General features: G+C 43.0%; 2 protein-coding genes across 3 annotated transcripts in view; one reads left to right on the top strand and one right to left on the bottom strand.

The window, feature by feature from the left end:
- Nucleotides 1–14,109: 14,109 nt before the first annotated feature.
- Nucleotides 14,110–21,611, bottom strand: LOC114233609 (uncharacterized). The gene is made up of 4 exons (XM_054712245.1): nt 21,310–21,611; nt 20,712–21,041; nt 17,645–17,722; nt 14,110–14,442 (listed from the first exon to the last, which is right to left on the bottom strand). Exons 2-4 carry the CDS (start codon nt 21,015–21,017, stop codon nt 14,110–14,112), a joined length of 717 nt encoding a protein of 238 aa, XP_054568220.1. The 5' UTR covers nt 21,018–21,041; nt 21,310–21,611.
- A 134-nt stretch (nt 21,612–21,745) lies between these two features.
- The window catches only part of SLC16A1 (solute carrier family 16 member 1), a 29,410-nt gene continuing 23,694 nt past the window's right edge, over nt 21,746–27,461 (top strand). For both annotated transcript variants that reach the window (XM_008147173.3, XM_028154084.2), the window contains exon 1: nt 21,746–21,926. The gene's annotated coding sequence lies outside the window, so the exon portion shown is untranslated. The remainder of the gene's footprint in view (nt 21,927–27,461) is intronic.

Genomic DNA, 27,461 nt, shown 5'->3' with positions numbered 1-27,461 from the left:
CAGGTAAGCCCAAAAGTGGAATTCCAAACAGACTTAGGAATAAGTATACAGTCTTCCAAACTTATTCCTTTAAAGGGGAAGAGACATTTGGGAAGTGCGGGTTTTGCCATGTTTGTTAAACCATCAGAGACAGTTTAACCTAGTAGTCAAATACATTAGCTTTGGCCTGGCTCAACTCCGGGTTCCACCGCTTGCCAGCTATTTGACTTGGTACAAATATATCAATGCACAGTGCCTGGCATCTAGTAAGAGCTCTAAAAATAAGAGCAACTACTGTGTATTAAGCATCATTTTATGTTACCCACTACATGAAGACTTAACATGCTGCCTCGTTTCTTCCTAACAATGCTATGAAGGAGACACTTTTATTTTCCCCAAATCACAGATGAGAAAAATCACAGAAAGATTAGGCAATTGGCTTAAGTTAACCATTAAAGAAAGCATATACACCAAGTCTGTCTTCAGCCCAGGATCTCAAACAAAATTCTATCCTGCCAGTCCTTGCATATAGACGGAACCCTCACTAAGTCTGATAACTTTACAAGTCTGAGTAGGAAGGAGACTGACCACCAGCCAGTCAGGGAATTTCCAGAGACCCCGGGAGGTCCTCCATGGTATGGTCTTACCTTGGTGATTCACCAGGGTGAGGTTCTGGTCCTCAGTCCTATAGGCTCAGAAATCCAATCTATAAACACACAGATGGTGGATTCAGCTCCCACAGTGAACTCAAGCTCCCACAGACTGGTATTCAAAACCAGGCTACCAGTTATGACTCATAATAAAATTTATGAATAGAAATAGAAAGAAATATAATGGCCAAGGGCCAACATATTCATGTCCTGTGACCAGCACTTATTAATCAGATGGTAAGAGTAGGTTGCTTGCAGAGCATGGAATAAGAAACAAGGGAGTCTGTTTTATGCTTTGAATGCTTGATAGAGGCAAACTCAACCACCTCCAAAGCAGCATTTTACCTGCCTCCAGCGCTGAACAGGCCCGTGCAACCTCTGACCTACAAACTCTTGGTTAAACACCAGATTTGTCTCTCAGCTCCTCTTTCTCCTTAAATTTTCAGGGCTGACCAGCTGTGACTCAGATATGTTCTTTCTTGAGCTTAGGATAATTTTTTTTTTCAGGTTACAGCATATTCCTTTTTCATGAAGATGTTGACAATTTACTTTGATCCATTATGCACTGGCTTTAAGGTTTAAGTATAAAAGGGCAACTTTAATCTCAGGTTCTTGGAGGGGAGCCCTCTCACTGAGGCCCCGAAGTAATGACAGTGGCAAAAGGAGACAAAACCCCTCTGGTGGAACTGCCTCCCCGTTTCGGAAGGTGCTGCTGATGGGCTCTCCACCTTCGGAAACAGAGACTGTTGCCATGGATTTTCGCCCATCTACAGAAAATGAAAGGTAACACTGCTGCTGTGGCTACCGGAGACACGCTGCTTGGAGGAAGCGTTGTGTGGCTCTGCAGACTCCCTGGCAGGCTGGGGGAAATCTGCGCACACGGTGCGAAGTGATTTTTCTTGGCTCTCTTCTGTGGGTCCAGGAGCCACAGTAACAGCAGTGGTTCCTCTCTCATGCGGAGCTTCCAGATGCCTGGGAGTCTCCTGCTGATAACAGCACGGAACGCTCAGAACTAGTAAAAGAGAAGATTGGAAGCCCTACCAGTTAGAGCAGCCAAGACTTAGAGGAGGGCAGTTACCCCCAGAACCTTTGGGCCCAGGGTCACTGCAGAGCTTCAAGTCCAGGAATGGATGCCTCACTGCCTGTGGGTGCTACCTGACAGCCACGCACAGCAGACCACAGGGGGAGAAAAGTGTGGAAAAACTCCTCTCCTCTCCTGCAGGGGAGGGCTTTACACATCTTCAGGGGACACGCAGAAGGAAGAGGGTCCTGGGAGCAGAATTTTTCCAGCTGCCACACTGGGAAGGGACAAGAACTGAGCCCTCCCTTTCGAGGCTTACCTTTCCTAGTTCCGGTATGCAGGATGGTAAGAATCTCAGGAACACTGGATGGAGCTGATTATGCCCGCAGCCTCTCCCTGGAAGATCTCTGGATGACGCTGGGAGAGAAGGGTAGAGGTGATCAGGGACTCAAGCTTTAGTTACTGATTCTCTTCACTGAAGGCCAACCAGAGATCTAGATTGTCAAGTCCACTCATTCAAAATATCACTTTTACCATATCCTTCCTCTCTCCAACATTCATACATTAAATGATGCTCCTTCCAGTGTTCAGGGGTTAACCAAGTATTCAGCCTTGGCCCCTTTATGACTCCAGATTCTTGCAAAAGGCTTGTTTTCTGAACATTCCTTTCTGTGCACTCCCCTTTTGATTGGCCCTACCCATTGAGGTAGATTCCAGATCTTTCTCCTGTAATCTTTGGCTTGGCTCAAGCCTCTAACCTCTCCACTGCGGAGTCTAAAAGCCGGGAGATGGCCAAAATAGGCAGCAGGGAAGAGTGCAGGCATTCCTAGTACATCTGCTCAGTCTCTCAGCAATCCCGATGTCAGCGAGCCTCTCAGGTTTACAGGCTTGGGCCCGGGACAGGGGCTCCCCTTGCTCACTCACTGGGAGACACGGGGTGGGGCAAGGTCTCTCGGAGGCTGTCTGCTGAGTGCTGACAGTCGGAGACACTGATGTTGAATGTGGGTGTTCTCCAGTGGTCTGTTCTGGATACAGTTCCTCGGAGCTGTTCCCTAGCACCACTGGACATCTTGCCCTTTCTCTTGTTGTCATCGGCTCTCAGGGGAGTTGCCTTTCATGGTTGCCACAGGGAACTCCTGTTGTTGTTGTTATTGTTGTGAGAGCGGGCACACAGAGTTGAAAGACTTCCACAAAGCCAGCTACCACGCTGGCCAGGCCTGCTTGACTGATTCCAAACGTTTGTTGAGCTCTGGCATATGCTGTGTGCCACTTGACGATGTGGAGGGAAATGAAGATGAGTAAGAAAACAGGTTCTCTCCTCCAGGAAGCCACCTTCTAATGGAGACACAGGGGCAAACACAAATCACTGTAATTAAAGGTGAGGACTGAAGGGCAGGTGGCAGTTACACTCTCTAAACCTAGAAAAGTTGAAGAGCATTTTCATCTACCCAGCCACCAGGCAGACACCTGCAGATCTAGCTCCTAGGGTACTCTGATTCTGTTTTTGCCTAAGAAGTCAACACCAAGGTTTAAAAAAATCAACACTGTCTTAGTTGGTTTGGCTCAGTGGATAGATAGAGCATCGACCTATGGGCTGAAAGGTCCTGGATTCGATTCTGGTCAAGAGCACATGCCTTGGTTGTGAGCTGGATCCTCAATAGGGGGCATACAGGAGGCAGCCAATCAATGATTCTCTCTCATCATTAATGCTTCTCTCTCTCTCTCCCCCTCTCCCTTCCTCTCTGAAATAAATAAAAATATATATATAAAAAAAAAACACTTATAAACACCCTATCCAGTGTGGTTCAGTTAGTTGGAGCGTTGTCCCATACACCAAAAGGTGACGGGTTCGATCCCTGTGCAGAAGGCAACTGATTGATGTTTCTCTCACACATCAATCTTTCTCTCTCCTCCACCCCCCACCCCCACCCCCGCTCCTTCCTCTCTCTCCGAAATCAATTAAAAAACATGCACAGAGCATATGTAAAACTTTCAACAATAAAGATTTTAAAAAAACCACACACATACAAAACAATGGTAACATATTAAGCACCATAAGAACTTTGTAATGCCCTATGTGCAAATAACAGGAGCTTAGTATGTTATAACTCTCTTTTAAATGGATCTCTTTTAAAATAATACAGTGGGTTAACTGTCATTCATTTCCATTTCATAGCAAGAGAAACAGAAATTACACATACCTTCCCTGCTCCTTAGGTCAACTAAACAGAGAACAGACAGGGTTCAGTACCAGGAATAAAGTTGACTCATACTCAGGCTCTCTCTTCTTTTAGAACACTGAAGAGCTGGAATGGGATAACATTCATTCTCATAGGGAAACAGATGAAGTTGCCAAGGGAGAGAAGGTAGGGAGGGAGCAGGGAAAATGAGGTGAAGGAATAGGAGGCAGTGGCTATTGCACTGCTTTTGACAAAGTCCTTAATCCCAGAAGAAAAGGCTGTTCAAGAAAGATTATATTTTCCAGCCAGAATGATGGGGATGCATAGAAATCACATTATGTCCTGGGGGATGAGATTAAGTCTTGTGACAACATGAAGAAATACATATTTGTGGCCTGGTACCAGTCCAAGGACCACAGGACTAGAAAACTTAAAAATAAATCAATAAGAGTATAGGCTCTAATGTATAGAATGAGTAGTAACGAGAGGAAGAGGACCTACCCAAGGCAGGAATCTCATTGGGTGCCACAGAGTAATCTTAGGTCAAGAGGTGAGAACCTAAAACCCAGGAGATGGACCAAGGTACGTGAAAGATCTGATGGGACAGGACATCACACATTTTCCATAAGTGCATTATCAAAATAATGACACGAAGGAAAATGGGACATGAGAAGCTCCTACACTGGGCTCTCTCGGCTTTCTAGGTAAAAATGTCATTTCATCCTCCAGGGAATTCTTAGAGCCATTTTTTGTATCATTGCCCTTCCACTACTTATAACTGTGACTTGCCTTAACCTACTATTGAAATATTCATGCTTGCTTTTATATAAACTATAAACTACTTGAGGGCAATGATCATATCCTTATACAGGCATACCTCGGAGATACTGCAGGTTCAGTTCCCAACCACCACAATACAGCAAGTATCACAATTAGGTTGAGTTTTTTCTTTTTTTGCTGGTGGAGGGTCTTGCCTACAGTTTGTAAAAAATACAATGTCTGTGAAGCTCAATGAAGCACAGCACAATAAAACAAGGTATGTCTGTACCTTTGTTGGCAACTAGTCCAATGCCTTAAGAAATATTGCTTGTTTTGATGCTTTAGATGCATTGGACTTGAAAGTCAACAGCTACAATGGCTGGCAAATCCATAGGTCTGGTCAAGAATTTCCATGAGGCAAGGCAACATTTGGCAATTACAAGGGCATTCCAGTGAAGTAAAGAGTGTCAGATTTTGCAATAGTTCTGCAAATAAGATAGATTTTCTGGAGTGGTTGGGTTAGCAGAAAAACATGTTTTGAGTGGTAAAAAGTTACCTGTGTTCTCACCTTTATAAATCATGCAGGATATAATCTCAGCCAGATTTAAACAGGAAGGACTGACATTAATAAGTTTTCTTAGCATTACATTAGCATTATGCTAGGTATTGTACATACAGAATATTTTTAAATGTAAGATACTATTACTACCCTTAAGCTTAAAATCTTAATAGGAAGTCAATGTGTATTTATATAAAATTAATCAGAGAACAATATGAGTGTTACATTTACAAATTAAATACTACAATAATGGTGCTAGGGAAGGTGTCCTAAAGATGGTGGCCTTCAGATAGGTCTTGGGAGTCTCCCAATTTTTGTAGGTCTTTGCTCCTCTAAAACTTCACAAAGTCCTCTCTCCTGTGGACATCTGAAATATAATACAGTTTACTGCTTTAATAGCACCCCCTTCCACCATTAGTATTTCAAGATAGCATTTCATATACCTACTGTAATAATGTGCTTAGCTCTTAACCTCATATTCCTCTAGCCTTTGAGCTGAATCAGTAACCCTAACTTGTATATTAAGCTTCAATCCTATTCAAAAATTCAAATTCTTCCTGCTAGAAAAAGACGAGATTAGGTCATTATTTCTAAGAGTCCGTCTCAAAAGCAATCTAGCTTTAGGTGGTTCCTGCCTTATACTTCTATTCCCCCAGAACTAGATTTCTTGCTGGTAACTTGTCCTGCCATGAATAGAGTTATAGGTCACAACACTATATCCTTGTCACTGGGGCCCCAGGTTTCTATGGCCAGCTGTTTGGATGCCAACTTTCTATGAACTTACATCTGTTTAAATTGTCCAGTGTCTGTTTAGATCAACACCCTGAATCTTGGATTCATTTTGGACTTAAAACTTCCTGCATGGGCCTCAGGGGATAGTTTGACACCAGAGTCACAGAGAGGACATTGATAACCTGTGGGTCTCTTATTTCAAATGTTTCTGGCTATAAGTCAAGAGCAATTAAGGGGGTAGCTCTGTTAGGAACTCACCAACTTGTTTGTGATCCAATGAAAGAGGTATTTTGGGGAAAAGGTTTAATACAGCATAAAATGGATTAATAGGAAGTCAATGTGTATAAACAAGAAGTCAATGTGTATAGCAAGGTGACAACAATCAAGACACTATGTGTCTTAGAATTTATACCAGATAAAATGGGGCAATGCCTGCAAAATACCAAGCCATCAACACATATTAGTTCTCTTCCTTTTACATTTAGATTTTACAGTGCACAGAGTGAACTTTAAACCCTCCCTAAAACTTCCTGAATTGCATATTTCCCCCAGAACAGTGACTTGCCCCTTAAAGCAGCACATCTGAAAAGTTGCAGGGCTAAGAGTCAGACTCAAGTCTTCAGAAACCACAGCCAGTTCTCTTTCCCCCAAACCGCAGGCCCTTCTTATTGGGCTGTCTTAGATTTAAGTCTGCGATGGCTTGGATTAGAGTGCTAACTATAAAATGGAGATCAAGGAAGGAACAGGGAGATCCTGGGCGACTGAGCTTCTTAGGGCCTCATCATCTATGCTTATTTATAAACACAAACACACACCACCAATACTTTATTCCAAGATACATATATTTTCGCATTTTAACATCAGAAATTGAGACAATTGTGTTTTCAGTTGTTTCCACTGCTCAGCTGTTGACACGGTTGCTATTGTTTGCTCATCTGCAAGTCTGGTTGTTATTCCTGGTGGCATCACTGAACAACTAAAACCCATGGACATGCCAAAACCGGTTTGGCTCAGTGGATGGAGCGTCGGCTTGTGGAATGAAGGGTCCCGGGTTCGATTCCAGTCAGGGGCATGTGCCTTGGTTGCGGGCCCATCCCCAGTAGGGGTGTGCAGATTGATGTTTCTCTCTCATCGATGTTTCTAACTCTCTATCCCTCTCCCTTCCTCTCTGTAAAAAATCAATAAAATATATTTTTTAAAAATAAATAAATAAAACCCATGGACATTTCAGTCAAAAAAATCCCTTAAGCCCAGCAGGTGTGGCTCACTTGGTTGAGTGTCACCGTGAACCAGGAGGTCACAGTTCTATTCCCAGTCAGGGTACACGCCCAGGTTGTGAGCTTGGTCCCCAATCAATGTTTCTCTCACCGATGTTTTATCTCTCTCTCCCTCTCCCTTCCTTTCTGTCTAAAAAAAAAATTAAAAAAATCAATAAAACATATTTTTAAAAAATTACGTAAGCACCATTTATGCAAGAAATATGAATCTTAGTTGATGCCTAAAAACCTTCAATTGACACCTGGTAAGACCAAGAAAATACCAGCATCAAAACTTGCAGAATAAATGCCACAAGCTTAGAAAAAAACAGTGGCACCCTCCTTAAGGAATGGTACATCACCCAGGGCACTCTTGAGGACACGGAGGCTGACACTGTATTGAAAATAGGCATCTATGACTCAGAGTTGAAGTTATTCAAAAGAGACTCTGACTGTGAAGACATGTTTGACTACCTTCACTACATTATTTCCCTTTTATTCATGTACAAGTGTGATATATGATAAAAATCAATGTTTAAATAGACCCAAATACGCCCTTTAATAAGGGCTGAGCGGTAAGAACGCGCTGTGCCACAGATTAGCGTGCAGCATTATTTTCTTTCTTCGTGGCATACAAAATAAAGGTGTGCCCTACCATGGTTGGTATCTTAGATTCAGTGAGAATGGTCATATTGTATTTGTATAAATGATTCACAGCTCATATAGTTAACTCATTTTGGTCCTCATCATAACCTCGTAATATTAGGAGCAAAATATTAGCCCAAATGTTATCTATGGGAAAAATAAGACAGATTAAATAATCCACTCAAACAGCCGAAGAATCAGGATAAGGACTTACACCTCCAGAATAAGCCTAAAATTCCCCTTTCCCTCTAAGATTTCAAGGTTTGTATCAATCCTAGTGCTACTGAGAGAGAGAGAGAGAAAGAGAGAGAGAGATATCTGGTGAAAAGGAATATAGTAGTTTGGAGAGATAGATAGATAGATAGATAGATAGATAGATAATAGATAGATGATAGATGATAGATGATAGATAGATAATCTGGTGAAAATGAATATAGTAGTTTGGGATGAATACTGAAAACGCCTCCCTTTTGGCAAGGAGAATGGTCAGAGAACTTTAACAATAAATCACTATCACAAACAGCCTAGTACTGTACCCTAGCACATAAAAGGTATTAAATGATCGGGGTTATATTACTCAGGGTAGTTAATACTGGCTGTCCCAGCAGTCAAACCCTGAATTTTAGTGGCTTAACCCACAAAATGTATGTCTCAACATGCCATAAGTCTAGCACAGGTTGGCAGGTGCTGAAGACTGTAATGCTCTACTACACACCTTCACTCAGTAGCCAAGACGACGCAGACTCCACCATCTCATAGATGTACCCTGTGGAACGTGTCACCTTCAAGGTTGCTGTGAGGGGGAAAGAAGGGAGGTACATCAGCTTTTAACTTCCTCAGCTTGAAAGTGATGCAAGTTACTTCCTTCACTTCCTTCAGCCAGAAGTAATCACATGACCTCAGCCTAACTGAAGGGAGGCTGGGAAAAGCAGAGGAGCAATGGAATGATTGAGTACTGTCTATACCAAAGCAGTCCTGTAATTATATCCTTGAGGGCAAGAATTTACTGATATTCCCAATTATCTAGAATTGTGTCTGGCCTTTAGTGTTCACTAATTATTGAATCAATAAATTAATGAATAAATGGCATGTGAAGCTGATGTTCCTCATTTCAACTATGAAATCTACCCTGAAAAGTTTCTAGATTGGATTACTCAAGGTCAGGTATTTCAGAAACATCTAGAGTTTACAAGAAGGTATTTTGTAAGAATTTATTTGGAGTTGCCAAACTTGTTCCCGAAAGTAATTAGATTACATGAAATATTTTCTTTAGGATCTTAATGATTTTTTATTTTTAAAATTGATTTTAGAGAGAGGAAAGAGGGGGGAGATAGAGACAGAGATATCAATGAGAGAGAACACCGATCAGTTGCCTGTCTTACGCGCCCTGACCAGGAATTGAACCCACAACCTTCTGGTGTATGGACAATGCTCCAAGTGAGCCACACCAGCCAGGGCTTAATTTTTTTTTTAAATGTTTTGGTTGAGGAAACATTGATGGTTGCAACCTTCATGGGCTGACTCCTGTACATCCCTTACTGGGGATCAAGCCCACAACCCAGGCATGTGCCCTGACCAGAAATTGAACCAGTGACTTCTCCGTGCACAAGATGGCACTCAACCAACTGAGCTACACAGGCCAGGGCTTAGTGATTTTTTAAATTGACTAAAATATGAGGGCACAAAACACTCAACTCAAAAGCTAGTTTTGATTTTTTTAAAAACATGTATATATATTTTTTAAATATATATTTTATTGATTTTTTACAGAGAGGAAGAGAGAGGGATAGAGAGTTAGAAACATCGATGAGAGAGAAACATCGATCAGCTGCCTCTTGCACACCCCCTACTGGGGATGTGCCCGCAACCAAGGTACATGCCCTTGACCGGAATCGAACCCGGGACCCTTGAGTCCGCAGGCCGACGCTCTATCCACTGAGCCAAACCGGTTTCGGCAAAACATGTATTTTTAATGATTCCAGAGAGGAAGGGAGAGAAACACTGGTAAGAGAGAATGATCAGCTGCCTCCTGCACACCCCCTGCAACCTGGGCATATACCCTGACCAGGAATCAAACCGGGGACCTATTAGTTCATGGGCTGATGCTCAATTACTGAGCCACACCGGCCAGGCTCAGTTTTGATTCTTGGTTTCATTTAAAAATGAAAACAGACTGCAATCTTCACAGAAATAGTTGCTTAGGGAGTTGAGAACAATTTTCCAAGATGGTAAGAATTTAGATTGCAGTGATGTGCAAAGGCAAGTAGAAGTCAGGCATGGGGAACTGAGTAGTATAATCAGGAAGAAATTGATGTTTCAACTCAAATCCAAAGGATAAGGAGGATTTGTCAGTGGAAAAGTGAGGGGAAGAGAATTCCAGATGGAGGGAATAGTTTGTCCTCACAACCCCTACTATGGAGTCACACAGGATTATGTTAATTATATAGCTGGAGAAGTGGTACAAGAAAGTGTTCAAAGGACATTAACAAGTAGTTTAATTAGGACCATAAGCCATATTCTTTACCTTTTAGGGCAGGACACACAATTGTCTAAGGGAGACTCTTTCCTGCCCCAAACAGTAACCTAGTCCATCACTCCCATGGCCCATCAGGCACATCAAATAGCCATGAGCTAGACTGACGTAACAGATACACACAGTCTCTTTCAGAGTGCAGACGTGCAGAGCCCTAAATGCCGTTCATGCAGGAAGAGGGTGGGGTGTAGTGGTAGAGGAGGAAGCTCTTCGCTGAAAGCCAAGTGCTAAAAGCAGCTGCGTGTGACATTTCTGTCAGTCGTCCTTCCTCCCTCACTGTGTATGACACACATCAGATGTTCTGGTTTATGATTTCAGCTGCAGAGTACATACCCTTTGAGATCCAAGCTCATGTATCTCTTCCTGGCGTGCCGCCTGCTCATTAGCAGAGCTTTAAAGCTCAGCTGAGAGTGATAACCAAATGCCGAGAATACAGAGACAACTTTCTCGTACCAAGGAAGCATGGACTCTGGTGGATTGGTTGTCTTAGGCCCAGGTACCTAGTCTCTATACTTGCTAGGAGACGACAAAGCACAGGCTACCAAATTCTGTCCAAATGCCAGAACCATGTCAGAACACAAGGTCACATACTGCTGCTGTCTCCCCGCATTTGGACCAGCCCAGAGGACAATCTACCCTCTTTCCTTTGGAAGACACAGTAGAGGCTAGCACATAGAGGTCCCAGGTAAGTACCACTTTATCCATTAGGTAGTCCAGACCTAGGGAGGGCCAAGTTTTTGCCTGTTCATATTGTATTTACTTCCCCCCGGTAGTAATTAAGGTAGAAAAAGCTATTATTTACAGGAGAGATAACAGAAGAAAGCCACAATGAGTTTTTTGCTTCTTTGATCCAAGAGTACAGATCCTGATTTGATTTATCAGCAAATGAAAAGTTACCATTGCATAACAATGAACAATCTCCAAAAAATTAAAAATTCCTGTAGTCCTAATCATTAAAAAATATATTAATTTAGAGATTTCCATTAAGTATTGGCGCCAAAATCTGTTACTTGCTTCTAAAAAAATGTTGGGTCATATAACCTCTTAGATTACTTCCCCAAATTATCTCATGTTACTATGGAAACCATTAAAATACATGTCAAAGGCTTTTCTTTTTAAAGAACAAAACTACAATAATGATGACAAAAATCTATTATAATTGAAATGACAGTAGTCTCTGAGCACCAAGGCTACTTGTTTTATCATTGGGTGGCCACATTTAAATGAGTTTTGTCGGAAATCTTTTCATAACCAGGTATAAGACCCAATTCTGGGTGATTTGACTGATGGGCTGGCTTTGGAAGGAGCATGCTAAAATTAGTAGTGAGGTTATTTCAGGGCCTCTTAGTCCACATTAATTTCTCAACTCCCACAAGTTTATGTCTGTTACATTTAGGAAATGTTTAGTTATGTTTAAGGCAAAGTAGCCCCCTGGTAAATTCATTCATTTAATCTACAGTATTCAAAGAAAAACTACTATATTCATTTTATTCACGAATAAGACAAGACTCCTGGCTTGTAATATGTAATTTAGTAGAGACTGTTATACACTAGACTGTGAGCTCCAAAGTCAGGGTTTGAAACTTTCGATTACTATTTTATGTTCAGGGTGTCTGTCTCACAGTAGAAGCTTAATAAATATTGGTTGAATGTATAATTGTATGAAGAAATATGTACCTGATGTTACCTTTCCAATACAAGTGTGTACTACATTCTTTGACAACCATATTTTAATTGTAGATTAAAACTGTATCAGACATTTCAACATCAGCCATCAATAACTCAGATTTTGCAACCTTTCAGTGCACGGGATGACGCCCAAATAACCGAGCCACACAGGCCAGGGGCAAAACATGCATTCTTTAATAATATATCATAAACATTTCCTGACATTTTTCTAAAGTACGTTTTTTTTTCATGACTGCATTTGTAATCCATCATTTAGAAACACCAAAAAAAAAAAAAAACCCACTCACCTATTATTAGAGATCTAAGTTTTTTATAGTCTTTATTTTATTTTATTTAAAATATATTTTATTGATTTTTTACGGAGAGGAAGAGAGAGGGATAGAGAGTTAGAAACATCGATGAGAGAGAGACATCAATCAGCTGCCTCCTGCACACTCCCTACTGGGGATGTGCCCGCAACCAAGGTACATGCCCTTGACCGGAATTGAACCTGGGACCCTGGAGTCCGCAGGCCTACGCTCTATCCACTGAGCCAAACCGGTTTCGGCTTTATTTTAAATAATACTGTAGTGAACAAGCTTGTACAAGAATAACTGATTATTTCCTAAGGATAAATTCTCATAAGCAGAATTACTTTTACCAGCAATGTATGACTGATGGTTTCCAGACACCGTGAGGGTAATAAAACTGGCTTTATAATTTAAAGAAACTTTTGCCAAAGTGCCAAATGAAGAACTCTTGAGGTCCTGGGCTTTATAATTTAGAGAAACCCTTTTCGATATCCATACCTGAATATTATTGAACATTTTCCTGTATTTTGTTTTGGTCACTTGCACTATTTTGGTTAAATATTGATTCCATTCTTTTTGCCCATTTTCCCACCTGTTCACTCCTTAATGGGAGATTTTACAAGTACCCTGCATGTTTCAGGAAACTTGTTTGTTTGGTTATTTATTTATTTTATTTTAGAGGGAGAGGAAGAGAGAAATAGAAACATCAGTAAGAGAGAAACATTATCGCTCAGCTGCCTCCTGCAGGGGATCAAGCTCACAACCCAGGCATATGCCCTGACCAGGAATGGAACCAGTGACCATTTGGTCACTGAGCCACACCAGTCAAGCCTTGGAGATAAACATGGATCTAACTAGTAATGGTTTCTTCAAGTCAAAATGATAAAGGGAAGGTATTGGAATTCTAATTATTCTTGTTGGGGAGGTGAAAGCTGAACTGTGGAATTTACTGCAGCACAGATTCTTAAAGAGTTTTGCCAGAAAAATAAAGACAACCAGATAAAGTGGTTTTACATTGAGCAACTTTATGCAAAATGCTTGACAGTGCCTGGCACAGAGGCTGTGCTGTGTAAATGTTAGCTGCTATTTATCATCATCATTTTATATTGACACCCCCATTTTGAAATAACCAGCACATTTTTATTAGCCATATATGTAGATCTACCAAGCAATATGTACGATACCAAAAGAAACAATGTTTGAAAACTGAAATCATTTTTTCCCATTACAAGTAATGTAAATGTAATTAATCTGTTCCAGACCCCCAAGTGATTTCCTGTTTTAACTTTTTTTAAAAATATTTTTTTATTGATTTCAGAGAGGAAGTGAGAGGGAGAGAGACAGCAATATCAATGATGAGAATCACTGATTGGCTGCCCCCTACTGGGGATTGAGCCTGCAACCTGGACATGTGCCCTTGACCAGAATCTAACCCAGGACCCTTTAGTCTGCAGGCCAACGCTCTATCCACTGAGCCAAACTGGCTAAGGCTTAACTTTTCTTATACACAGAACATGTCTAATGTACTGTTTAATCTATAAACACTTTAAAAACAAAAAGGACAAGAAATGTAAATCTAACAAAAAGGAAATGACATGTACAATAAAAAAATGAAAATTTACATAAACACTAGAACTTAACTTTAATGTTGACAGCTATTGATGACTGAATATGGAAAGGAGGGATGTTACTGTTTGGAAGGGGAGTCCCCTTCCATAAAAACATCAGGTAGCTGTTCTTCTGGGGGTCTTTGTCTTTTGTCTCTGTGCTCCACTAGAAGTTGCTTCAGGCTCACTGAGCCTGGCTCACTAAAAACCTATCCAGTGATGATTGTTTTTGCCTCTGTTTTAACACTTGGCCTGAAGTGAAACACTGCATTGTCATTGAACAAGTTTATTGCACAGTTTGCTACTTCTTTGTTAGGGTGATATTTCTCAACAAAACTTTGCATTTCTCCCCATTTCCCAAGCATTTCCTTGATTAGTGAAGTAGGAAAATCCTCCCTTCCCTCCTCCTCTGAAGAGAGCTCCTCAGCTGCTGTCTGTTGCTGCTCCTTCTGAAGGTCCTGGAGTTCCTCGGTGGTCAGGTCAGTGTTGTGGTCCTCCACCAATTCCTCCCCATCATCATCATCCACCTCCAAGCCATGGACCTGCCCAGAGACACAATATCCTCCACAACAAACACAGACCACAATTTCTTCCAGGCTGATTGCATGGTCCTGGAACACACTTCCCCCATGCTTTGTCTCTGAGCCTCAAGCAAGTGAGGATATTAAAATGCTCCTTCCAGAGCTCCCTGAGGGTTAAATTAGTTTCCGAGGTCACCTCAAAGCACCTCTGTAACAGTGCCTTTGTGCAGTTTCTTTATTCTTTTTTTTTGTTAATCCTCACCAGAGGGTATTTTCCCATTGATTTCTAGAGTGGAAGGGAAGGGGAGAAACAGAGAGAAAGAAACATTGATGAAGACACATTGATTGGCGCATCCCAACCAGGGCTGGGATCGAGCCTGCAACCCAGACCGGAATCAAACCCAGGACCCTTTAGTTCTCAGGCCGATGCTCTATTCACTGAGCCAAACCGGTCAGAGCTGTGTAGTTTCTTAAAATTAGAAATGACTTGCTGGTCCATGGCTGGGTAAGGAGTTGTGTCAGGTGGCGAGAACCTAGGCTGATGAACCTGTGCTCCTCCACCACCTCGCCCTCCGAAAGCATGGAGGGTGGGCAGGAGAGTTATCTATTACAAGAAGTGCCCTTGAGTGGCAACTGTTTTTCCCAGAGGTATTTCTTCACACTTGGAGCAAACACTTGAATCCACTCAATAAAAAATTGGCTGGTTACCCAAGCTTTGCTATCAGCCCTCCTCATCACATTCAACTTATTTTTCATGACATTATTTTTTCTTGAAAACTTGTGTGTTTTCAGAATGGTAGACAAGTAGAGGCCTCAATTTAAAGTCCCCACTCGCATTCCCACACAATAACATCAGCCTGTCCTTCACTGTCTTGTGTCCTGGCAACGACTTCTCCTGCTGCGGGATGTAGGTCCTCTTTGGCACTTTCTTCCAGAAGAGGCCTGTCTTGTCACAATTGAACACTTGTTGGGAAACAAATCCCTCGGCCTCTACGTGTTCTTGAAATTCTGTCATGAAATTATCAGCAGTTGCTTTGTTAGAACTGACAGCCTCCCCATGGTTCCCTACACTATGAATGCCACTTTTCTTAAATTTATCCAACCACTCCTACTGGCCTTAAACTAATCACTTCCAGCAAATCACTCATTCCAGGGGTGTTTTTCAAGTCAGTACGCAGCATCTTCACTGTTCCTGAGCCACACCAGGCTTAAGGTGCCACTGTTCAGGAGTTCCAACCACCTGCTGCTGCTGTTGGTCCACATTCTCGCACTGAAACATGGAATATAGATGCCAGGTCACCAAAACGTCTGGAATGTAGGCGATCTTAAACCTTCTGGTTTCAGAGGCAGCTTTCATGGCCAAGTTTTCATAATGAATGTTTAGCTCTACCAGGGGTAGAAGGAACCCAAAAGAGAGTCTTCCTAAATCAAGATGGCCTTCTAAGTCTATGGATTAGTCACCTATAATATTAAGTTATAAATGATAATTTCATGCATATTTGGTGAGAACGAAATGATGACTACTTTCTTATGATTCCAGACAATACTGATTATTTGACTTTGGGCAAATTACTTAAACTCTGTATCTGTTACCACTGTATCTGTATCTGTCTATAAAATGAGGTTTATATAGTACCTGGTTTATAGAATTTTATGAGTAAATGAGTTAATATGTATAAAGTGCTTAGATAAATGCCTGGCATATAATAACTACTTCCTAAATTCTAGCTATCATCAATTTATCCTTATTATAATTAGTAGTATTCACCAACCCTCATCTGCCCATAATACTAAAGACAGGAAAGAAAGAAGGGAGGAAAAGAAAGAAGAATGGAGGGGAAAAAAAAAGAAGAAGAAGAATGGAGGAAAAGAGGGGATGGAGAAAGGGAAGCAGGGAGAAATAAAAAGGAGGAAGGCACTCAGGGTTAGCCAAGGTCAAGGAGGTAGATGAGTCTGGCAAATACATTAAGACCATGCCAAGAAAAATGCTTGCTAGGAAAGATCCTGCACAGTGATGTAGGTTACAAAGAGCTTAGGCCAAAACTCTCCCTGTGCCAACATACAAGGACCAGAAACCAAGCCACATCACATTGAGGAATGGATTAGGGGCATGGGCACTGATCGGCCACAGGTAAAGCGATCCTCAGGCAATGTGTTAAAAACAAGTTACTTGTTACCCATATGGATTGTTTCGTAAACTTTAAACATTACTGTCAGTTTATCCTAATTTTTTAGGGCCTCCCCCCAATTTTGTGCTTTTGAATGTAAATTCATTTTAGATAATTATTTAAAAACCATGTAAATGTGCCTTATTATCAAAGTCATGGCAAATACTAAAAAATGTGATAAACAGTACATACAGTATGCTTCCTTGAAAAATATATACTTGTACATTAAAAAATTCTCAAAAAACCAAAGCAGTAAAACAAATCCTTGACCACCAAAATTTATCAAACTCACAAAAAGCCAGTAAGTGGGGAGAAACATTTTTGACTAATTTGTCATACTGAGGAATTTTTATTGCAACCAATTTGTTTTCTACCAAATTCTGTTGACCAAATTATCTCCTGCTAACAGAAAGCCAGGGAAGCCAACTGATTAGGATGCCAAACTGCAGGCTGGTGAGATTAAGTGAAAGGTCAAAACAGAGCAAGAAGAGCCTGGGAGAAACAGGGAGGGGCTTCCTCTAAAGAGTGGCAAGTTCATCTCAGATCCAGCCCTTGGGAAGCAGCAGGACTACCCTTGACACAACATGAAACCAGAGACAGATGTTCTGAATGAGAATTCTCTACTTTAAAGAAACAATGTTTTTAGAATCGGCATGATCTCCTTTATCCTAGGCATTTGCCTGCAGACTTCTTTTTCATATATGGTACAAAAGAAAATTTCATTTTCCTTATTAAATGATTAATTATAAATGGAGGAGTGCTCTTAATTGATTAAGTATTATTGTGTTTTAAAAGAATCCCTTTCTACTTTGTTTGGTGAAATGGGAATAATAGCACCTTCCTATTTCCTATCTCACAGAAATAATGGAATAATTGAGAGAATGTAAGTGAAGTAGTTGAGTTCCAGAGAAAAAAACTTGGTAATTTTATTATTCTCCTTTCCACATAAAGAGATTATCTTTCACAGCTTGAATCATAACTCGTTGTTATGGATTTTCAAATTTTACATTTACACTGCTTATCCCATTACTAATTTCTGAAGCTATAACTCTTACCTTGAAATCTTCACAAGTTTTGCTCACTGAGTCAGCTTGTGAACAGCAGATTACCCACACCTCATCCAGTCTATCAACCTTTAAAAGAAAAAAACGAATCTCGGGAATTTTGTGACAAAGCCAAAAGCCACTAGAGAGCAAGCACATGCTTGATTTTGAAAGACTCCATAATGAAATACTTTTATTTAAAGATTTCACTTGTTACAGTAAGAACCTGGAGATCTGGTTCCTCTGATCATGCCATTTATTAGATGGGTGGCCTTGGAAAGTATGTTAGCCTCTCTTGGCCTTCATTTCCATTTCTGTAATATGTGGGAGGATATGCTAAATGATTCTGAATCTCCTCTCAGCTCTACATTTCTGATCCTATGCTTACTAGTTTATTTCTTCAATGTCTCCTGGATTAATCAGAAAGAAAACCTGGCAGAAAAGCAAGGATGTTACCTGTTATCATTACATCATTTTTGCCAGTTTCTACTTTTTAAGCTAAAAACCCTAGTGTTGCTCTTGATCTTTGCCTCTTATATGCTTTATGGACAAACCGTAATAATATTAATTTGTAAACACTTATAGAGTGCTTTCCAAGTTTTACCAATCATTTTTGCAAGTGTTATTTTGATTATCACAACAGCTCAGGCTGGTAGATATTATCTTCAATTTACCTGGTAAGGAAACTGAGGCCCAGAATAGTTCACTGAATGGTCTAAAGTAGCACAGTTAGTAAGTTATGGGAACAAGCCTTCTGATTCCAAAGCCTATACTCTTTTCACAACAGCACAGTTCCTACTAGGGGCAGATCCAGATTTTGTGAGGCCTCGGGCATATATAATTTTAGTGACATCTTCAAGCAAAGGAATACAAAATTACAATGTACACTAAGTAAGATCCTGTGAACAGATTGTTAGGACCCTTCTTGGGGCAGTATCAAGTGAGGGGCCTTTAAGGTTAATCTTTAGAATTTAGTTTTATGGTTTTCCATGGTTATATGTTTATTTAGTGCTTACTATATGCCAAACACTAAAGTAGATACCGTATTTTCCGGCGTATAAGACGACTTTTTAACCCAGGAAAATCTCAAAAGTCGGGGGTCTTATACACCCAGAAAAGACAGTATTTGGGTTTTAAGCAATCTGATATACATTGTCAGAGATTTTTCTAACCTACCGTATTTTCCGGCGTGTAAGACCCCCGACTTTTGAGAAGATTTTCCTGGGTTAAAAAGTTGTCTTATACGCCGGAAAGTACGGTACTAATTTTATTATCATAACAACCCTATGAGATAGATACTAGCTTGTTTTGACAGCAGAGAATGAAGCTCAGGGAGATAAAATGAGTTCCTTAAGGACACAGAGCTAGTAAGTGCCAAGCTGAAACTCAGAAGATCTGGCTTCCAGATCCATATTGCAAACATACCACACTATGCTCCCCTATGTCTTCTTTTGAGGTTTCCTGGGAATCACCTTATTTCCATTACACAACCACAGTTCAGGCCCTGATAGGTTCAGGTCTGAACCAGTCCTAGTTTGTCTTCTTAACTCTCATATCATCTATCCTGAATGCTGTTGCCACCCTAACAATCTTAAAGCCCTGCTGTTCTAAGTCCCAGTCACCACAATGACCTGAAGTGCCTTCCCCTTCTCAGCATTTATCAAGGGTAAAAAACAATTATTGCTCATAAGCAGTACTTGGCTATATATTCTAAACTATCTTCTATTAGCCCAGACAGTATGGCCCAGTGGCTGAGCATCACTCCATGAACCAGGAGATCATTATTCAATTCCCAGTCAGGGCACATGCCCAGGTTTCAGGGCTCAATGCCCAGTAGGGGGCATGCAGGAGGTAGCCAATCAATGATTCTCTCTCATCATTGATGTTTCTATCTTTCCCTCTTTCTCTGAAATCAATTAAAAAAAATAATTTTTTAAATGGTAAACTATCTTCAACTACAAAGTTGAACTTTCTGTTGTATGTAAGAGACACAATACAGTGGGTGGGAAGAACACACATGGAGCTCTCAGAACTGGATCCTTTTCCCCACTCCACCACAATCTCAGGTTCTTCATTTGTAAGGCCAACCCCAGAGGGTTGTAAGAATTAAATGGGAGGGTCTGCCTACAGGGAAGGGAAGGTTGAGAAACACAGCAAGTGCTCATCAGATGCTGGTTGATTTCTGCCTGACCCAATCTCCCAAACAACTTGGAAGCTCTTGAAAGGCAGGGGCCTAGGCTCATACATTTTTGACATTTCTTAAAAGTCCTGGACACCACAGATGCTCCGTAATTATACACTTTGGTATCTGGTCTTGTTTAAGAACCTACAATGGTTCTTAGGACAGAATCAGACCCTGGACTGGAGTTGGCCACTTGCTAGCTGTGTGACCTCTGGAAAGTTACTTAACCTCTCTAAGCCTCAGGCTCCGTATTTGTAAAATAATAGTCGTGAGACAAGAAGTAAGAAGCTAGGAAAATCCCTCGGCAACTAGAATGGGGAAACTGAGACAGCGGAACAAACTGACCGAGGAGTTTGCAGTCAGATACGGAAGGTCGCCTCACTAGAGAGGACATCTAGGCCTCAGTTATAGTTCAACTCCGGGCCCAGAAAAGCAGCAAAACCCACGACACCAGGACCGGCTGCAATGATTAATGACCCTGGTGCTGACCAGTCAGTAGAGACCAGGACCCGGAAAGAGCACCCCTGGGAAACTGGTGAATATTCTGAAACCCTCCGGGGACCTCCCCTAAAATTCCCCGCCAACAAGAGAGAGAAAGCCCTCAAAACAAAGGACCAGGCGCACGGTGGCCTTTCCTTGCCCCCCTCTCCTTCCCCACAGGCGTGCATCTCTCAACTCTAAGGGTCCCCACAGAGACTTGCCACCAGGGGGCTGAACCCCTGAGCCTTTCTCCAAGGCCCCCTCTCCTCCCACTTCGCAGTGAGCATCCCCCTGCGGCTTCCTCCATCCTAGACCCCCCGCCCCCTCGCTTCGCTGTCCCCAGCTTTAGTCAATGGACCCTCAAAACCACCTGGATTCATGCTGTGACCTCTTTCGTGCACCGAGTCAAGCACCCACCCACGGCAGGCTGGAGGGAGGGGAGGGGGGCTGCTCCGGGCCAGGCCCCCATTCTGGTCCAGGGATGCCTGCCTCACAGGGTTGTGAGGACAATTCAGGTGAATGGCTAAGGCTGCCATCTGCCCTTCGAAGCTGCCAGCTGTGATTATACTCTGTCCCAAGCACGCGGCGTCCATCGAGACTCGGCCCCTCTGCCTTCTCCTCCGTCCGTGTTCCAGGCGCGCACACAACCCCCCCTCTCGGGACCGGTGTGGTGGCCCTCAGACCCGCCCCGCTCTCCGGACTTGTGTGCTTCACGCCCACCATTCATCGAACGCCACAGGCCAGGCTCTGTAGGAAGAAAGCGCCATACATTCTCTCGTCACAACCACCCCGGGCCCCGACGAGGTCGGTTCCGTGCCGGCCGCCGTTTCAGAGAACAGGAAACGGGCCCTGAGGGCTTGAATGGCTTCCCGGAGTCACTCAGCTCCAGCGAGGCCACAGCCAGGTAACCGCCCTCGGCTCTCCCCGGACCCGGGTGCACCCGTCCATTCAAACCGGGCCCGGCCCGGCCCTCCACGTCCAGCCGCCTCCCCGCGCCTCTCCCCCACACACACACCGGAGTCAGGCCCCCGGGGCGCGCCGCCTCCGTCCTTGGCGGCTTTTCCCATTTCTTCGTCAGACACCGGGGGGGGGGGGGGGGGTGAGGCCGACGTCCGTGCGCAGCCCGCGTGTGGGTCACCCCGAACTCCTCCGACGGCGGAGGGACGCCTGTCGCTCGGCGGGGCAGCGCGGCTGTGTCGGCGCCGCTGAACCGGGCCGCGGCGCGCGGGTCTCGCGGGGCTGCGGGTCACGTGCCGAGGAGGGGGCGCCGGCGCGCGGGAGAGCGAGCGGACGGGAGCGCGCGCCGGCGCCGGGCAGCGTGTGGAGGCGCCCGCGGCTGTTGGAGTGGATGTACCGGGGGGAGGGGGCGGTGGCTGGGAGGGCCGGCTCCGCCCCCTGTGCGCATGCTCCGGGCCCCCCCCGCTCGCCCCCCCGCAGGTTATAAAGCCGCCTCGCCAGCCGAGCCCACAAAGTGCTGGCGTGCGGCGACGTGACCGGCCGGCCGCGTGGGTGCCCGAGGGAGCCAACGAGGGAGCGGGCGAAGGACGCGACCGGGCCCTGGGCCTCGCGGAACTCCAGCCTTCGCCGCCGCGTCACGCACACACACGCTCGCCGCCGGAGCCGCACATAACGGTTAGTGGGGTCATGGCCGGGCGCTGGGCGCGGACCCCGGGGTGCCCTGCCTGCCTCTGCGGATCGGAGGCAGCCTCGGGGGAGCGGAGCATTTGGTCTCCGGCGGAGGGAGGCGGCCCGGCGGGGCATCGTGGCGGCGGGCAGCCGCGTGGCCCCCGGAGCGGTTGGGGAAGGAGACCTTGAGGCGCTGGGGGACAGCGCCTCCCAGCCGAGCTGCGGCTCCGCGGTCAGGTGCCGGTCACCGGCCTGGCCGAGAAGTTGGGTCGTGGTACCGGTGACCTTGGGGAAGCGGCTGCCCCGCTCGTCTGCAGGAGGCTCCGTAAGAGATGCTTTGGATCTGGAAAAAGGGACGACGTGGGGCTGGTTCACGTGGTGCCTGCAGACCCTCTCGGCCCCGTGCTGCTCCCAGGAAGGGGACGCGGCGGGCGGGAGTTACTTCGGACCCGGGGAATGCCCGTCCCAGCCTCCGCGGCCCGCCAGTCCTGGTCCCACCTGGTGGCCTGCGGTGGAGGTTTGGGACTCGGCGGTGCCCGCAGCCAGGGCGTGACTGCGGGGCTCGCGTGGACTTTGCCGAGGGGACGGTGCTGACGGGGCTCTTTGTCATTCAACCTGTGGCTGCGGGACGGCCGCCCGGCGCCCTCGCGCTCCTCGGGGCCCTCGGGGCGGCCCCGTGGAGGGGAGCCTGGAGGATGGCGTTACGCGGGGCCAGGGGCACGCTTTTTGTTCCAAGTGCATCCTTTCCTTCCACGTGCATGGGAACGTTTCGTTTCTTTGTCACGACTTACTTGGTGCGACAAGCAGTTGCTGAAACTAGTTTGTAATTAATTCATCCTCACAAACGTCTTCCTACTTGAGCCGAGTTTTCTGCTTATAAACTAGGCAGTGTCTACTGATAACAGGACCATGTTTACAGGCTACTTGATCACAACCAGTTTTGAAATTTTTTTTTTCCAAATTGTCTGGTTTCAAAAAAAAAAAAAAAATGTGTACAGCGCCAATGCCCTGATAAAATGAACGTGGGATCAGTAACTACTGGACTGTGGTGATGGGGTGAACTCTGAATTGTGTGAGAGTTTGGAAAGACTGTGAGCAGGAATTAGGCATTAATAATTTTGATGTCAGCTCACAGCCCCATGAGGTGAAGCGGGGCGTCTATGTATCTCCAGCTTTTAGGTTAAGCATTAAATGGTACCTATAAATCCAACTCTCACACCCTGGGGTACAATTTGCCTTCAAATTGCCATACATAGGTAAAGAATTCAAGACATCTAGCCCTTAAAACAGGTAGTGGGTTATTACTTAGAAGTAGAACATACTTCAGTAATTAACAGTAAAGATGCTGTTCTTTCATCGGATTGCAGTGACTTTTGTTAAATGTGCAAAGTTAGGGTCTGGAGAGCATTTTGTGAGATTTTAGTAGCTGGATAGTTTTAAAGGTTCCGCTGTAAGCTTAACACAATAGGCTAGCTATCCATAACATACCTAAACAGATTAAAAAGGGTGGAGGGGTCACATCACCATAGGATGAAACCAACAGATCAGTATTTCAATTGTAACGCATATAATATAAACTGGAAAAGATCTTAATGAACAGTGAGGTGCCCTTATATTACAGACTAGAGGCCCAGTGTAGGAAATTCATGCACTGTGGGGCGGGGGCTAAGCCTGCAGTTGGACATCCTTAGCGCTGCCATGGAGGCGGGAGAGGCTTCTGGCTGAGCGGTGCTCCCCCTGTGGGAGTGCCCTGACCACCAGAGGGCAGCTCCTGCATTGAGCGTCTGCCCCCTGGTGGTCAGTGCAAGTCATAATGACTGGTTGTTCCCCTGTTCAGTCAATTTGCATATTAGCCTTTTATTATATAGGATAGGATTAGGAAACTGAGGTTGGAGAGTTTGTGATGTGTAATCTTAGTTCTGAAATCTTGTTAATGGTTTGGTGGGAATTATGTGTTCTGACTCCCATTGAATCAGATGTGCAATTCCTGAGATTTCTCTAAAATTACAAATGTGGATATAAATTATTTCACACTAAAAATTGATATTTTTGGTTAATAACTTTTCCCAGCTTATGTCCTTTTCCATTGTGTTTTCAATCCACTTCATAATTTGCATTCCTATGCAAGATTTAAGTCCCTGTAAATGCCTACATGGGCGTTCTGTTTTTGTTGCAGATGAAGAGTATGAGAAAACCAGATGAGAAAGTTGTGAATTTTTATGTATTCAGCAATTTGTTATTGGCTACTAGGCACTGTGAGAGTCTTAGGATAGAAGATTTCCTTTCAAAGCTTTATTCTCATTCTAAAAGTTTTCAAACCATATTTTGAAATAAATATTTCTTCTATCCCTTTCTAGTAAATTCTTATACACATAGTAATTGTTTATTAACTAATATCCCTTGAAGGAATCTGAATGTCATTATGCTACCTTTGATCCTCATTATCACAAAGAACTAAGTTGTTTTCTTTGATTAGTAACAAACCACAAAAGTGTATTAAAATTGAGTATTGTTTGTCTAGTACAGCAATTTTCAACCAGTGTGTCGCAAGAGGCACACTGGTGTGCTGCAAGAATTTTTGAAAACATGCAATACCTGACTATTTAGTCAGGGGCACTGACCTCTTTTCCCTTAGATTGTCAAATAAAAAAAGGACAACAGCCAACACAACAATAACCATCTAGTGTGAACAAATCAAAATTATACCTATTTTTTGTCAGATCAGCAAAAATATTTTTTTTTGGTGTGCCACAGAATTTTAGTGATCAGTTTATGTGTGGCATGAGATGAAAAGGGTTGAAAATCACTGATCTAGTATGAAAACATTATCCATCATTTACAACTTTTTATTTTTAAAGATTTTTTTTAGAATATATTCATAGACATTAAAGATGTATCAAAAAGAAGTCAGCATTATTACCTCAAAATACACCACAGTTAAACTTAGTCTTTTTTATTGCTGACAATACATATAAATATTAAGACTATGCTGTCATTGAGATAATTATCAGTTCCTTTATTAGAAGTGAGTTTTCAAATGAGTGCTTTATTTTCTTGGAAACTACAGTAATTGTTAAACCACTCCTCTTCCATCTTCTCCATTAAGTAGTTTTCTAGGTGACAGAGTAAATACAAACATCATTACACACAACCATGGTAGACTGATAATAGGGATGTGTATTTCTAATCTACAGAGCAAGTATTTCAAACCTGAGGTACATCGACCTCTTTAGGGTTCCCCTAGTTGAGCAAAACAAAGGCCTGCATCTAATGTAGCAAGCTGTTGAAAACAAGATTTGAAGAAATTTCAAGCACATTTGCTGATGTACCCAAAAGAGGGCAAGAAGACCCCCAAGTCAGTGAAGATGCTCATTGTTTTTAAGTTATATAAACATATAGTTCCTTAATACAAAGGAAAATCATTCTGCCTGAACTTGTGAAAATTTTTATATTCTCCTTTGCATTTTGTTCCCTCTCATTTTTGAGATCAGAATCTATGATTTAGTACACAAAAGTCAATGGCCAGATTTACATAACCTGTGACATCATGATTACATAAGGCTGTGACACGATACCGTGTGTGTTGCATCAGAGGTTCTAGTTAACTTCACTCGCACATCAGTACAAGAGTTAGAGGCAGGAGTCCTTCTGTGGCTCTTTGCCGCGGATCCCTTTGCAGTTTGTTCAAACCTATGGGGTCCTTGTCAGAATAATGTTTTTAAATGCATAAAATAAAATACAAAGGTATAATTGTCTAGTGATTTTAATTGGATATTAAGTGCTTTTAAAAATAACAGATACGATCTTGTAGTAGGTCTACAGTAATTTTGAAGTAGTGATCATATTAAACAATTTCAAGATAGCTGTAGCCATTGTATCAGGATATAAAAATGTGTTTTCTGTAGGTGACAAAGTCACAGATAGTGCTAATGCTGCTATGGTTTGTTGCCTACATTCACAGCTGAAATTAATTCTAAACTTTACTTAGAGGCTAACTGAAAGATCTTTTAATGTAATTTTTTACCCCAAGTTCACAGACTCCTTGAATTCCACCCACAATAGAGTATCAATCAATAATCAAATATATAACTTATAATGCCTATATATTTTGAGGAATTTCTTCTTTATATAAAGGCTAAGTTATTGTAATCAAGTCAGATTCAACAAAATTATGAGTTGTGATTAGCAATAGGGTAATGGCGGCAACCAACAGAGCTGTTTCCTACTTCTGCATAAATGATCAGTGGCACTCTTCAGTAGATGTGAACTCCTGCTGTTATGGTGTGTATACTGTGACCCCCAAAGAGAAACACTATTTCCATAAGATCATTATTGCTCTTTTGATCACTGCTCTGCATGATACTGTCAAGTAAGAAATGTCCAAACCTGTCGAATTTTTATGAGTTTGAGCACAAAACAATGGACAGGGTTTGCTTAAGGCAAAGATAAAACCTTTTACTAAAAATGTGATATACTTGGGGCATGACCATAACCTGCCCAGTTAGGAATTTATGATCAGATTACCCTGCAAAGTTATTTTCCACAGAAATCTTTTTTTCATCCACAATACCAGGCCTCAAACTTGTGGCCTATGCTAGTCTTCCTGCCATGCAGATCCATTATAAAATGAATCCTACCATCAAAAAGGAAGAGGAGGGCCGAAACCGGTTTGGCTCGGTGGATAGAGCGTCGGTCTGCGGACTGGAGGGTCCCAGGTTCGATTCCGGTCAGGGCATGTACCTTGGTTGCGGGCATATCCCCAGTGGGGGGTGTGCAGGAAGCAGCTCATCGATGTTTCTAACTCTCTATCCCTCTCCCTTCCTCTCTGTAAAAAATCAATACAATATATTTTTTAAAAATTAAAGGCACAGTTAAATTATTGCCATTTGCAAACCACTAATAAAATAATGGAACTAGAGCGTTTATACAACAGAATGATGTTAATACAAACATCTTTGCCCTCTCCCCCACACTGTCCCTTCTCTCAAGAAATCAAAGCTGAACTTATCTAAGCATGCTCAAAGCCTTCAATTTAGCTACCAATCTGTAGGAAATACAGAGGATAGGAGGACATGTTAAAACTATACCAGAAGGACACATTCAACAAAATCCAGAATGAGGGAAACTGTAGGAAAAATAACCTGGTTCCTTCAACAAATAAATTATGAGGAAAATAGAGAAAGGAGGAACCTTTACTAGTAGATTAAAAGATATACCAACCAAATGTAATGTGTGGCCGAGACCGGTTTGGCTCAATGGATGGAGCGTCGGTCTGCGGACTGGGGGGTCCCGGGTTCGATTCCGGTCAAGGGCATGTGCATTGGCTGCGGGCACATCCCTGGTGGGGGGTGTGCAGGAGGCAGCTGGTCGATGATTCTCTCTCATCGATGTTTCTAGCTCTCTGTCCCTCTCCCTTCCTCTCTGTGAAAAATCAATAAAATATATTTAAAAAAAAAAATGTAATGTGTGACCTTATTTGTATCCCAAATAAAAACAAACCAATTTTTTAAAACAATTGAGGAAAATTTGAACATCGCCTGT

This window comes from Eptesicus fuscus, chromosome 22, assembly GCF_027574615.1.
Source record: "Eptesicus fuscus isolate TK198812 chromosome 22, DD_ASM_mEF_20220401, whole genome shotgun sequence".
Classification (NCBI taxonomy): Eukaryota; Metazoa; Chordata; class Mammalia; order Chiroptera; family Vespertilionidae; genus Eptesicus; species Eptesicus fuscus.
This window is presented reverse-complemented; position numbering and strand designations above follow the sequence as displayed.